Below are 13,207 nucleotides of genomic sequence, written 5' to 3'. Positions count from 1 at the left end.
TCTGCCTTAGTTGTACAAACCACACAGAACCACAGACTGGGTCAGGCTGGAAGGGACCACAGTGGTCACCTGCTCCCACCTCCCTGCTCAAGCAGGGCCATCCCAGGCACAGCACTGCATCCAGCTGGTTCCTGGCCATCTCCAAAAAAGGAGACTCCACACCCTCTCTGGACACTCTGACCAGGGCTTGGTCACCTGCAGAGGAAAGAAGTTCTTCCTCATGTTCAGGTGGAACTTCTGTGCATCAGTTTCTGCCCAGGGCCTCTTGTTCTATTGCTCGGCATCACAATTTACACACAAAATATCCCAGCTAACCATGGTATACAAGGACAGAAGCTAAGCAGGGGAAGACACTGCTGCATTTCAAGTCATGTTTATGATAAAGAGTTCAAAGTTTTGAAAATCTTAAAGCCTAGTGAAATCAGAATGCAGTAATAATTACAAAATGAACAAAACAAAAAACAAAAATCATCACAAGAAACAACTAAATCCCAAAACCTCATGAGGAATTCACAAAGGCAATTTTACATTCTCATAAACATTTCACGGCAATATATGGCTTTCCATATTATTTTGCTACTATACTCTTTTCAAGAAGAAAACAGGTTCAAGTTTTATGCACACACTTCACTGCATTATATTTTTCAAAAAAATATTTCAAGTTCAGATTAACACACTAAAACCCCTAAGCCTGATTAGGCACTGGGTACAGCACCCCGAAGGGCAAGCTGCACAGAACCACAGAATGGTTTGTTGGAAGGGACTTAAAAGATCATCCAGTTCCAATGCCCTGCCATGGGCAGGGACACCTTCCACTAGACCAGGTCACTCACACCCAGTGCTGAAGCCACTCAGGCTACTGCTACAGTTACACAAGAGGGGTTACTCAGTCAAAAGAAAAGAAAACCAAGAACATTAATAACATGCAACAGAGAGTTTAATTGAAACATGCTCTCTGAAGGGAAAAGAAGCAGATAAAATCTGCCACATTGTGTAGCACCTGAGTTAGTGAAGGTCCTGGAAAAGGAGGCAGCTGCTCACTGGATGGAGTGCCAGCCGGAAGGTCAGAACCTATTGGTAGCACCTATGGATAATGAAGAGGAAACGCGCGTCCGTCAGACATGGAACAACAGAAGGATCAGATACCAAGCTACAGTCAGTCATGTCATACAACAGAAGCCTTAACTTTTTTTTTGTGTAGAGAATTCCTTCCTGGACAGTTAACATAAGGGACTTTTGCAACCAAACTGGGGCAAGTTTGCTTTGTTTTTATTTTATAATCCAGATTATCCTTGAGCAGCCACAATTTACAGTTTAAACAAGCTGTAGTATCCAAGAACAAAGTATCTTGGGGATATTATTTTCAAGTCTGGAAGAAATGCTAAAATAATTCTTTCAAGAAGCTTAATTTCTAAAATGGTGCAAGAATGTACTCAGTCTCCTTACAACAGATCTATGTTAACTGTCCATTAGAAACTGCAAGCTACGTGCTTCCAGCAAATTGTTCCAAGCAGCATGACTTGAGAACAGGAACTGTCAGTGCCTGAGGATGTCTCTGCTTGTTGAGAAACAGATTTGTAGAGCTCTCACACCAATGTTTTCATCCATCACTTCTTTTTGAGCCTGAAAAGTGTTGATGACCCACAGAAGGTGATTAGGCCATGCAACTGGGTAGGGGGAAGTCATCCAGGTTATGTGGAGGAGGTTAGAGAGACCCGAAAGGTTAGAAGGAGGCATCAAACCTCCTCACCAGGTCAGACAGCACATTCCAGTTAGTCATTTCCATTGTTAGGGAAGTGGGAAGTTCTAGGAATTAAGCAACCCATTACACAATTTGCAATTCTTATTCTCAGCTGTCATCTTGAGGTTTGACAGTGCCCATGAAGTCTGAGCACACACACAGCCTCGTGAGTTACAGCTGGCCAGCGCCCTGCCCCTGTACGGCCGTGAGCCCCGCAGGACAGGGGACAGGCCAGTCTGCTCCAGAACCTGTTCTGGCCTGCAGTGTGTCACCACAGCTCAAAGTAATGCTTTAAATTGCAGGAGTAGCTGCCCAGTGAAGATGCTCTCCCAGAATTATCTATCTTGCCAATAACATTACAGCAGGAACTAGGCCGAGTTGCATTAGCTCAACTTTTCTGTGCAGCAGGAACACGTGTGAGGATGTTACCTGTTCTGAGGCATGATGAATTTTTAAGCTATGGTAACTTCATCATTTAGTTTATAAATAAGAGGCAAAACATACTTTAAATGCATTTGTAAGACAAGCTGAAGCAGATTTAACTGTCTGGCCATAAACAACATAAATATACAGACACAGAGTCTAGCAAGCCCCAGAAGACTCAAGCAATAAGCTCCTTAATGCTAAGCAACAACAAAAAGTGAAACAAAATTAAGCTTTTAAAATTTATAAATGAAAACTTCAGAGAGGAGGTGGGATTTCTACAACTGAGAATCAAAAACCCTATAATATTTATTACATTTAAACCCAAGTCTTTGTAATTACAGGTTTGCAATTAGCAATTTTCTAATTGCTCCGACTGCTCCTGAATGAATACCAGTTCCCATTTTTTTTCCCAATATTTCTTTTCTGATTTTCAGTTTCATTGAAATATTAATGGATGTCTTTGTGTCTAGATTTCCTTATCAACTTTTCTGGCACATATTCCCACTCTTCCAAAGCAGAGATTTTCTACTGTCTTTGACAACAAAGAGTACATGGGAAAAACTACTAATGAATGGAGATGCTGGGAGCATTGGCTCAGCCTGAATTGGCCTGAAACTGGTTAATAGCAAAGCTGGCTAAAGAAAACCAACACCAAGTGTTGATGAGTACAAAAAAAAAAAACATTACAGAAACAAAAAGTAGTGAGTATTAAAGTTTTTTGTTTGTTAAATACCTGAAAGTTTCTTCAATTTATTTCCATTGAAGGGCTACCTTTCCATTTAGGGAAAGGACTAACAAAATAGTTTAAAATACTGAAATGTGCTGTGTCCCCACACAGGCAGACATTTAAAGGAAAATTTCACATATTGGTATATCTGGCTGGTGAGAGGTAACAACATCCACAGCACCTCTCAAGTTGTTACAGTGAGTAATTTCTTTGTGAAAAAGTGTTTTGCTTGTAGAACATGAGTCAGTAAACAAAAAAAAAAGGTTTGTTTTCAGGCGTCTTCTAAATTTCTCAAAATCCCACTCTCATAAATCTAACATTTGAAAGGAAAGCAGTATCCAGGAATCAAATAAGTAGCAGAGAACTTAAAAAAACCCAAACCCTTTCAGTCAGGTTCACCCTTGACTGCAAGGAACAGGTTCATGACAGGAAGCAAAATTCCACTACCTCAAATCCACCACTTGGTGAAATATACAACCAACCATCTCAGCCTAGTGGCCAAGTACCTCAAGTGGTCAAGATAAAAAGCTATTTAAAGCAAGACATCCAAATTCTATTTGAAAAAAATCAGTATCAAGAAAAAACCCCAAACAAACACAAAAAGCAAACCACAGCTGCTTCATTCTTTGTAGTTTAAGAAGAAAAACTAACAGTGACATAAGAGACACCTCTCAGAAGCATAAAACAGAATTGGACTTTTTTTTGCCCACTGGGGGACAAGATACAACATCTCTTGGGACACATAAAAACAACCAGAGCATAAACCTTTCAATACTACACTAAATGAAGCAACTTCTTCCTGAATAAATATTTTTCTGTACAAAGAGGAAAACCCAAGAAGGCTGTTTCCTGCAAGAGATGAACATGGACACTGATGCTGTGTTCCTTACCGGTACCCTGCTGAGAGGGGGCTTGGAAGGAGAGGTCCCTGCTTTCACTGCTGCTGTGGCCGCGCTGCTCGAGGCCGAGATGTAGCTGACCGGGGTGATCACTTGCCCAGGAGTGGCAACTGGAGTCAGCACTGGCAAGCCAGTTGGTCCAAGAGGCAAACTGCTTGGAGGTATACAAGTGCTAATGGATGTCAGGGGTTTGCTTGGTGCAACAGCAGTGGTTGGGATGCCAGGAACAACTGTGGTTTCCATTACCAGCGAGGTCTCCAGAGACACTGATGGGTGCACCGTTCCCACGTTACTGTGCTCGCTGAAGAGAGATCGCAGCTTTTCTTCCAGGGTCTTTATATCATCAATACCAGGGGCTTTAGACTGAGCATCGGCATCAGCCTCCAGACAGTGAACATGAGGCTGGTTGGGCAATGGAGCTGGTTGAGGCTGGCTGTGGATCAAAGTCTGCTGTACTGCAGGCAAGTTAGTGACTGGTTGTGGCAAGACACCAGGTAAGGGAACCTGGGGCAACATGGGTGTTGCACCTGAAATCTGGGGTAGGACAGGCGTTGATGTAATTCCCGATGGAACAAGTAAGGGATGGATCACTGGCTGAGAGACTGAACCACATATGCTTGATGCTATTGAGGATGATAAAGGTGCACAGATTGGCAGAGATAAGCCAGCTGCATTGCAGGAATGCGATTTATCCAGAGAGTGCCCACTCTCAGGTAGTGACTGTGGAGCGCTTACGACTGTTGTTTCTGCCAGACTGGACACAGAGCCACTGCTGCTGAGCTGGGGAAGCTGCAAAGCCACGTTCTGAGCCAGAGACAGGGCAGCAGACGTCTGTGCTGCTGCCATGCTACTCACAGTCTGAGGAGAAGACTGAGATGTCACAGCTGGTGCGGCAGCACCGAGAGCAGTGACACCAGGAACGTGGGCAGATGGCAGTGCTGAAGATGATGGTGTGCTGACACTGGCAGCAATGTCTGCAGTCACTGGTTGAGCAGGCTGGGACGTGGCAGATAAGGAGAAAGAAGCAGGGGCGCTCACGCTGGAAGTGACACCGGTCGACTGCTGCCCAGATTGTGAGGCTGGAGGTGGAGAAATAGAGCTTGGCACACTTGTGCTTGGTGCAGCCCCAACAGCTGCATTTTCTGAAGGCAAAGTAACAGATCCTGGAAGAGACACACCAGTGCTGGAGGAAACAGATACTGAAGAAGTAGCCACAGATGCAGGAGTTGCACCACTGCCCGCCATGGTAGAAAGCGCAGGTGGAAATGGTGGCATTGTTTGATTGAACACTGGAGGAGCTGTGCTAGGTCCTTCTGTCATCTGAGCATGCCCCATCTCAGAGAAAGCTTGCTGCAAGCTCAGTGAAGATGCTGAGTGGGAGAGATTCATTCCAGGACCATGTACAGGAGATGCTGCAACTGGAAGAAAAGGAAATGATCAGTCCACCTGAAAAAGTTCATTACAGTATTACTGTCTATGGCTAGAGTAAGACCACATTTACTTCTTAGCATCAAAAAAACCCCAACAAACCAAACAAAAAACCCCCCACCAAAACAACAAAACACACAAACCCAGGCTTATATTAAAATACAGAATTAAGGTTTCAGAGTCTTGCAGACAGCTCATCAGCAGTTTTCCTCCAAGAATCCTTCATGGTGTGACCCAAATTATGGTCACCTCTTAGCAGCACAGACAGTTCCCTACTTCCCCACATACCTTGAGAGATCTTCAGGAACAGTTAACTACACAGTTTTGATGAACATGTCTTAGGCATCAGCTTGTAAGAGTTTGGAGAACTCACCCATATCTGAAGTTTCGTTTCCTCCAACGGCAGATGTGAAAAAGCCCTGTTCTTTCAATCGGTTCTCGGGGACGGGGCTGACAATGAACCGTCTTCCAGCAGAATGAACAACCTGGGTAAAGGAGCTAGAGGGAACCCCTAAACAAAAAGAAGGTGGATGTTTAGTAACACAAGGTTGCAACTAAGCACATAACCTGCAATATGGAATGTGCACTCCATCATACAAAATAAAAAACTTGGCTGCACCCATCCGCTGAAACAGAAAAAGGTAACTGTTGAAAAAAATCACAAAAGACTTACCTATTCTTTGTGGCATGGAAGATGTAGGATCTGGCTGTTTGAACTCTAATTTCTGTAAAGTAAGATAAAATTTAAACTTCTATTCTGAAACAGAAACCCACAAGATAGTTCTTAAAATGCTAGCTTACTGAAATGTGGGCATTTAAGGGAAGCAGTACGTGGGACCCAAGCACCATCACCAAACTAGAGGAATTCTGCCCAGATAAATGTCAGCTACAGTGTTTTTAGAGACTCTCAGCTTAGTGACTGTCAATGTAACAACTTGATCTGAAAATTCTTTTGGAAATCCAACTGATTTCCTTAAACATCCAACAAATAAATGTATGTTTCAAACTAGTGTGTAATTAAGGCAGAGATTCAGGCAATGTAACTATTTTCAGCACCCAGCAAACAGTTTCAAAACCTGTGTTTCCTAACCGAGCCATCCACTCTCTTAGTACTTCACTGGGTGGAGGGCCTGAGACCAGGCTCTCAGTGTTTAGTGAAAACAGCACAAGGTTGGGGTTTTACTGTCCTACCTCACAATAATCTCAAATTCAAGAAGCATCAGCATTTAAGACTGTCTGTTTAGTGGAGTGTTAGGAGATTCAGCAGCTTCGGAAGTCTTCAAACACATCAAAAAGTAAGAGGTCTGTTATTTAGCTTTCTAACTTAATTTTATCCTATCACTCTGATATGAAGCTTTTTCTTTTTGTCTTTTAATTACTGATCTTTGGTATTTCTCATGACAGGAAGTTTCTATTTCTAGCTAGCTCTACTCACAAAACCATACCACCCAAAATGGAAGATACCAAGAGCTGAGGCAGTCTGTCCTTCACATACCTGTGACCCCGGGAAGAAGCCGTCATCTTTTGTCCGCATACTCTCCAGCCCCTGATCCCCTTCTGGCTCCACGCTTGCATCCTCACTGAGCATTTCATCTGCTTTCTCAATAATCTCTCGTACCTGTTCTACAAATGAGTCTCGCTCTGTTGCTAAAATAAACTCATTCTGCACCTGTAAAAGAACAAAGGAACATTCATTTTGCACAAGCAATTTCAAAACAATATACTGAATGACCACAATTTACTCTTGGTGCTGATGTCTGTCTTCCCTTTGCTGTTCTTCTGAACAAGATGAAAGTGGTGACACCATAGAGAAAAACAACTGTTTCTAAAATTATCTTCAGCACAGAAGTGTGTGCCCTGGTTTAATCTTTGCTGTGGAGAACATTCAACCTCACTTCTTCATCAACTGTCACCTCAATCTTTGCTTACCACAGGGAAATTTAAAATTAGCAGTCTTATCTTACTGCAATTCCTCCTGTCTAATGAATGCAATGTGCTTTAAGAGACACATTTAAAGAGAACTATAATACAATAAAATTGAAAATTCTGTATTGCAAGATGCCTTCTGTGCTTCTCTTTCCATGCCATATACAACTTCTCTATGCAGGTTGCACATCACTGATTTAAAGTCTGGCTGTGGTACATAAAAGCCAGAATGAATTTTGTTCCAAATACAGCCTGTCTAGTTCCAATACATTGTATTGCTTTATGAAAATAACTTCTCTTGCTTATGTTAGATAAAACTGGTTTAAACAAGTATACTTGGTAGTTAGAAAGACCAAATCATATTCTTGATTTGGTCTAACACGTGAGAGTATTCTGTCTCCTGAAATTATGCATGGAAAAACTCACAGAGACAGTCCATGAAACAGAAGTAAAGCTGTCAGTCACAGAGTGTCTGCTGGAAAAGAGAAATAAAGTGCCTTAGAGGAAAAGCCTGAGACACTGCTTTTACATCAAATTCCTGGGATGCTGGTTCAAGAAAAGGAAAGGTAGGCATAATGTGCTTGTATCAGCCTCTGCAATGCGGGATACTAGTTAAAGAAATCTTCAGTGCTTTCAGTTTAGGACCAACAAGCAACTATATGGGGTATGTCTAACAGTATCATGATTAGAAAGAAACAAAGTCTTGCATCTAAAGTTTGCTCAGCATTCAGCAAGGAACCAATGAGCACCATGCTCCAGACTGAGATGTTTAAATTAGGTTGCACACTTTTAACTGTGTGACTGCATTTTGAATGCAAAGTTCACATATTTTGCTTCTACTCATCTTCAAATATTTATGGGTTTTGTTGCTTGTGTCTTAGTTTTGGTTTTGCTTGTTTAGTTTTCATAAATCAAACATACTCTTATTTCTTCATAGGATCACTTTAGGTTTAAGGTGAAGAAAGACATCTGTGTACTCTCCTTATTTCCTGGCACACGACCTCATGTTATTGACTGTGCTAATATATGTATTTAGGCAAGAACCAACTTCTCCCTCTTCCTCAGAAAGCCATTAGTGGTAGAGAATTCCTTCCATATCACTGGTTTGGGTCCTTTTGAAAAGTACAAATCCAGCACACACCAATTCAGACTCTGCCACCTCTCTAAGCAAAAGATAAGCACTGCACAGGTGCCCAAAGAAGCTCTCAAAAGATACTGTGTTTTGTCACCCCCCATCCCAGCTTCAGTAGCATTAAAACTATCTCAGGCTCATTTAGACTGTACCAGATAAAAATAAGAGTTTAAATTAAAAAAAAAAAGAAATAGGGATTCCATTCTATGCTACTCAATACTTTTATTTAAATGTATCTCTATAGGAAAAATTCTTTCCTGTGCCTGGGCATCATACATTGAATGGAGAAGCTTTTTCTTTTGATAAAAATCAAGAGCAGCATAAGTCACTATGTACTTTCAAAAAGCAAAATACAATTCCCCTTTCTTAATTTAAAAGGAAATCTTCCCATTTTAATTGACAACAGTAAAATGCTTGAAGATGTAGCAATGCCTGCTCTTAGAAAAGCAAATAGAATTTTTTTAACCTGGCAATACCAGAAGGTTGCTTGCAGTTTTGAAAAAAAAACCAAAAAAACAAAAAAACAAACCAACCAAAAAAACAGAAGCAGTCTTTTCACTTGATAAAAACCTCAATTCTAAGGTAAAAACTGACACAAATTTTCATGTGACTTGTGCATGCAACATTAATTAATAACCAGACTCTAAACCACTCTTGTGCCGAATTTCTATCTGTGGTTGCGTACCAATAAGGTGAACACACACCATGCAACATGGGAGACCAATTCCAAACCATAAACAAAAAAATAAAACTGACTCGAGTCTCCATCTCTAAAATATATCTTACCATAATTGTAGCTATTTCCTCAGGGTTATCACCATCCAAATCAAATTTGAAAGTAACCATTTTCCGATTGTGTGTCTCCAGCTGGCATTCCACTACCCGATCACCTTTGTTGGAAACCTAAAGCAAAGGAAATAATGCTTCAAACCAAAAGCACAAGAATGTAAGTTCACTGAGATTTTAAAGTTCACTGAGAAAAACTAACAGTACTGGTATAATACAAACATGTTCCATCTTTCCAGTTTAATAAATGGTGCCATGTAGAGCATGATTTTCGTCTGAGGATACATCAAATATTCTGGAATAGTCTGTGTAACCATTGGTAGCCTAGCAAGTCAGTTTTACCATGTAATGCTCCAAAAAGCTCTTCATAGATGACATTTGGAATGCTAGTAGAGGCTTAAAAATGCATCATTACTACTGAACTGTACCTAAAATAAAAAATACTCACGTTTAGAATTCTCAGTTTTGGCCTAGAAGTCTTCTCATGGCGAGAGCGGCTGCGGACAGACCTCCGCATGTGACGCTTCGTTGTCCTCCCCTCGTGCCTTCCACTCGAAGCTGGAAGATTCTCGTTGCCATCACTCAATCCTGAAGCAACATCAGAATGTGCACTAGAAACAAAAGGCAACTTCCTGTTAGCTTCCATGCATTCCATAACTGCAACTATACTCTAACCAGCCACATGGTATTCTGTTCTGGGAAGTGGCAGATGTGTGTTAATCAAGTAGAGGGAAAGAGCCCTGTCAACACTTCAGGTTGCTTAAATAGAAATTCTAACTGTAATTATTTTGCTACACCTCTTGAAAGCTGAGATGTACAAATCTATCTTGTGTTTTCAAGCTATTTGAAGTTTGAATTCTGCTTAAGTGCCAAAAGGATAAGAAACCTGTCACTTATGATCCATTAGACATGACAAATAAAAAAGTTAATCACTATACACAACCTTACTTATTCCCTCCATAAAATACTCCACATAGCATGCTCTACCCTTCTGATCCTGTTTTCCCTCTAGGAACTTTAGTTACTCTCATCCTCAAGAACACTCCCAGTGAAAAGAAAAATACTCCTGGTAAAAAAATATATCTAAAGATTATCCATGGAAGATAATCTAACACATAACATTGAAACTCAGTTTGGGGAAAACAAACAGTGCTCACCTATCCATAGAAGATGCCAAAGGGGTAGACTGAGCAGGCTGTGTTGCTGGAAGAGTCTCTGAAGCGGTCTGTGAGACACCCTGAGTACCCTATGGATAGAAACCTACAATCAAGAACCCCCCGCAAAGAGTACAGTTCCTCTTCAAGCAACCCAGTAGTCTTCAGTGTTTCCTCCCAAACCAGTTGTAAAGCTGAAAGCTCTGCCTTTTTAGAAGTTTAAACAGCTGGCATCTAGGACAGCTTTAGTTTACAAAATACTCTAGAGCAAACTGCAGTGAAGCAAAATGTCATCTGAGGAGGGGTGAGGAGAGGAAACCAGCCACACATCCTTTCTACTACCACATGTCACTACAGCTAGCCATGCAGTCACAGTTTTACTAACAGAATGTGCAAAAGGCAAGCCAATGCAGAACACAGAGACAATTCCAATTCTCCCTGCAAGAACCACGTTGTGGGGAATAGGCATAATGACAGATTCTCAAAGGCTATTGACTGCAGCTTGTCTTTGATATGGCAAAAATGTTCTACAGTACTAGCAAGAAGTGAAGTGTTTTACTGCTTTTTGCCTGCAGGATGCACACTCACTTCCCAACAGAACAACCAGTGGCAACAAGGTCCCCACATTGGCATGACATTCTGCTGTAAGAAAAAGGTAATTTGAAATATTAACTTCCAACTGAAGACAAGCACAGAAGGGATTAGTTCCCCACAGAGTTACACTGTTGCAGGAGTCAAACACCCAAAATCTATTGTTACATTATATTCCATATATTTACCTCCACAACTGCCTGCTGTGAGGAGGCAGATGAGGCCTGTTGTGCTAAACTCAAAGGAGGCTGGGGCACCTGAGCCTGTCCACCCAGGCTGCCCATGGAAACTAAAACATTCTGTTCCCCATAGGGCTGCACAACAGGAGCAAGGTACCCTGACTGGGCCATTGCATCTGTGGGCAAGGGAGGGGACAGCACAGCAGAAGGAATACTGGCAGAGGCCACAGCCGAGGAAGGTGCGACGCTCGAGTCCCCTGGGTATTGCGGTGTCAGCCGGGATGGGAAGCCCTGTAACAGAAACGAGGGAACCAAGTCAGTGAATGGCAGAGCTAATTAGGAAGCAAGACAGTAATAAAAAAAAAATATCTGATCCAGGGACATGTTCCAACCTTCTGTACTTGTTCAAGCACTCCCAAAATCTTCCCAAAGAAGTGGAGCAAACTGCTCAGGCAGCCAGCATGTCAGTCACCACGCCCAAACAAGCAAATTCCCACTCACAGTTCCAAATCTTAGGCAAAACAATCCTCATCTCCCAACTCTCGCAGCTGCCTATATAGCTTAAGATTTTAAAGCCTGAGATTAGAAATGAGCTTGAAGAATTTTCAGGCTGAACAACTACAGCTCTGATGTTATACAACTGCTGCTGATTCTTGAGATTAAATAGCAAAAACACTCTTGTGTTTTTCCTGTCATCTCGTAATGAGCTGACCCAGAAACCAGGAACACTTCAATCATTATTCAGGTTGCCACTTTTACAGTGAGTGACCACATAAAGTCGCTGAAGCAGTCTGTGCCCACCAGTCCAGCAGTTCACAACCAGCACCAGGTACTTACGTCACATCCAAGATCCATGCCGCCTGACTGATTTATATGAATTCCCTGTCCCACCCCTTCCCAGACTTGGAATATCAATACTGACATTGTTGAATATGCTGCCATTGATATTCTTTCCAACACACATCTCTGTTTTTAAAGTTACAATTTCTTATTTTCTTTTTCCCCAAGCTGACAGATCTCATTAATATGTAGCTGTCCCGTCTCACACCGTGGTTGAACAAAGCCCTGCACTATGATTCTGTCATTTTGGACAAATTCCAATGCCAAATATAAAAAATTCAAAACCCATGTCTGTCCAAGGACTTTTTTTCTTCTCTCCCCCTTAAAATGGTTTTTAACCACACAACAGAGTTTAGTCTAGTGGCTTAATGGCTCTCATGTGAGAAGTGAGCTGGCCAGGGCACACAGCTCAGATCTGGTACCTTAGAGGAACGGGCAAAAATGTGGAGAAGAGGTCTGCTGGCTTGCAACAATACCTGGTAAAGAGCATCTCCAGCAGGAAGTGAAGCTTCAGCAGCTTGTCCAATGCTGACTGGCAATCCCACGGCCTGGACAGGCGGCTGCAGGAGCTGCGGGAGAACCTGGCTGGGCAGCTGAGCCAAAGGCTGCATCAGTGTGGGAAGCTGGCTAGGGACAACGCTTGGTCCTACAGGAACAGCAGCTGCCGCGGCAGACGTGGCCAGTGTGAGCAGTGGCTGATTCATGCCAGCTGCCATTGAAATGGGCAGCGACTGGAAACCTGGCTGAGCCACTGTCACGTGAGGAGCTGCTACAGGCAACTGAGACACTGGGAACTGGGGAACCACGGAAGTTGGCAAGGCCTGTCCCATGGGTAGAAAATGAGAGCCAATGGGGACTGATGGGGCAACTGAAGGCTGAGGGAGAGAAGATGCTGCAACAGGTAATTGAGGCTCGCCTTGGATGATCGACACTGGTTGGGAAACAGGAAGCTGGGGAGGTAAAGAAAATAGAGATAGATTTTTTTTTTTTTTAAGCAGGGTTGCGGTAAGCAGAGTTTTACACATTAGTCAAAGAAAGCATTATTCAAGTTACAGCACTCTGTTAAAGTGGCTGGGGAGCACAGTTGGCAGAGCGGCTGGGAGGCTGGCTGGAGTTCCAAACAGTCCTCGCTTTGCAACACTTCCCTTGAAGAGCTCAACAGGCTCTTGAAACAGACACCCACAGAGGGTGAAAGAGCAACATTTGAATACCCTGAAGCACTGATTTGTGCATAAACAGAATCAAATTCTCCTCAACTCTGTCCCCAGACCCAAGCCTGACTTCTTACAGCGAAGAAGTGCAAATCCTACAACAAATCTGTCAGCTTTGAGTATGGGGACTAAAGCAAAGGAGAATCAAAATCCACTGCGCCAGCATT

The 13,207-nt window shown here is 42.5% G+C and overlaps 1 protein-coding gene across 16 annotated transcripts in view; it reads right to left on the bottom strand.

The window, feature by feature from the left end:
* The window catches only part of WNK1 (WNK lysine deficient protein kinase 1), a 96,424-nt gene that overhangs the window by 16,111 nt on the left and 67,106 nt on the right, over positions 1–13,207 (bottom strand). For 7 of the 16 annotated variants that reach the window (XM_041484461.1, XM_041484464.1, XM_041484463.1 and 4 more), the window contains 11 exons: positions 12,306–12,779; positions 10,999–11,280; positions 10,808–10,861; positions 10,223–10,311; positions 9,514–9,676; positions 9,066–9,182; positions 6,717–6,890; positions 5,895–5,946; positions 5,595–5,732; positions 3,785–5,211; positions 1,001–1,084 (listed from right to left, as the gene is read on the bottom strand). In XM_041484461.1, the coding sequence (XP_041340395.1) occupies positions 1,001–1,084; positions 3,785–5,211; positions 5,595–5,732; positions 5,895–5,946; positions 6,717–6,890; positions 9,066–9,182; positions 9,514–9,676; positions 10,223–10,311; positions 10,808–10,861; positions 10,999–11,280; positions 12,306–12,779 (3,054 nt within the window). The remainder of the gene's footprint in view (positions 1–1,000; positions 1,085–3,784; positions 5,212–5,594; positions 5,733–5,894; positions 5,947–6,716; positions 6,891–9,065; positions 9,183–9,513; positions 9,677–10,222; positions 10,312–10,807; positions 10,862–10,998; positions 11,281–12,305; positions 12,780–13,207) is intronic. The other 9 variants (XM_041484465.1, XM_041484475.1, XM_041484476.1 and 6 more) reach the window with 4 other exon arrangements.

The sequence above is a fragment of the Pyrgilauda ruficollis genome, unplaced genomic scaffold (genome assembly GCF_017590135.1).
Source record: "Pyrgilauda ruficollis isolate IOZ18807 unplaced genomic scaffold, ASM1759013v1 scaffold66, whole genome shotgun sequence".
Lineage (NCBI taxonomy): Eukaryota > Metazoa > Chordata > Aves > Passeriformes > Passeridae > Pyrgilauda > Pyrgilauda ruficollis.
This window is presented reverse-complemented; position numbering and strand designations above follow the sequence as displayed.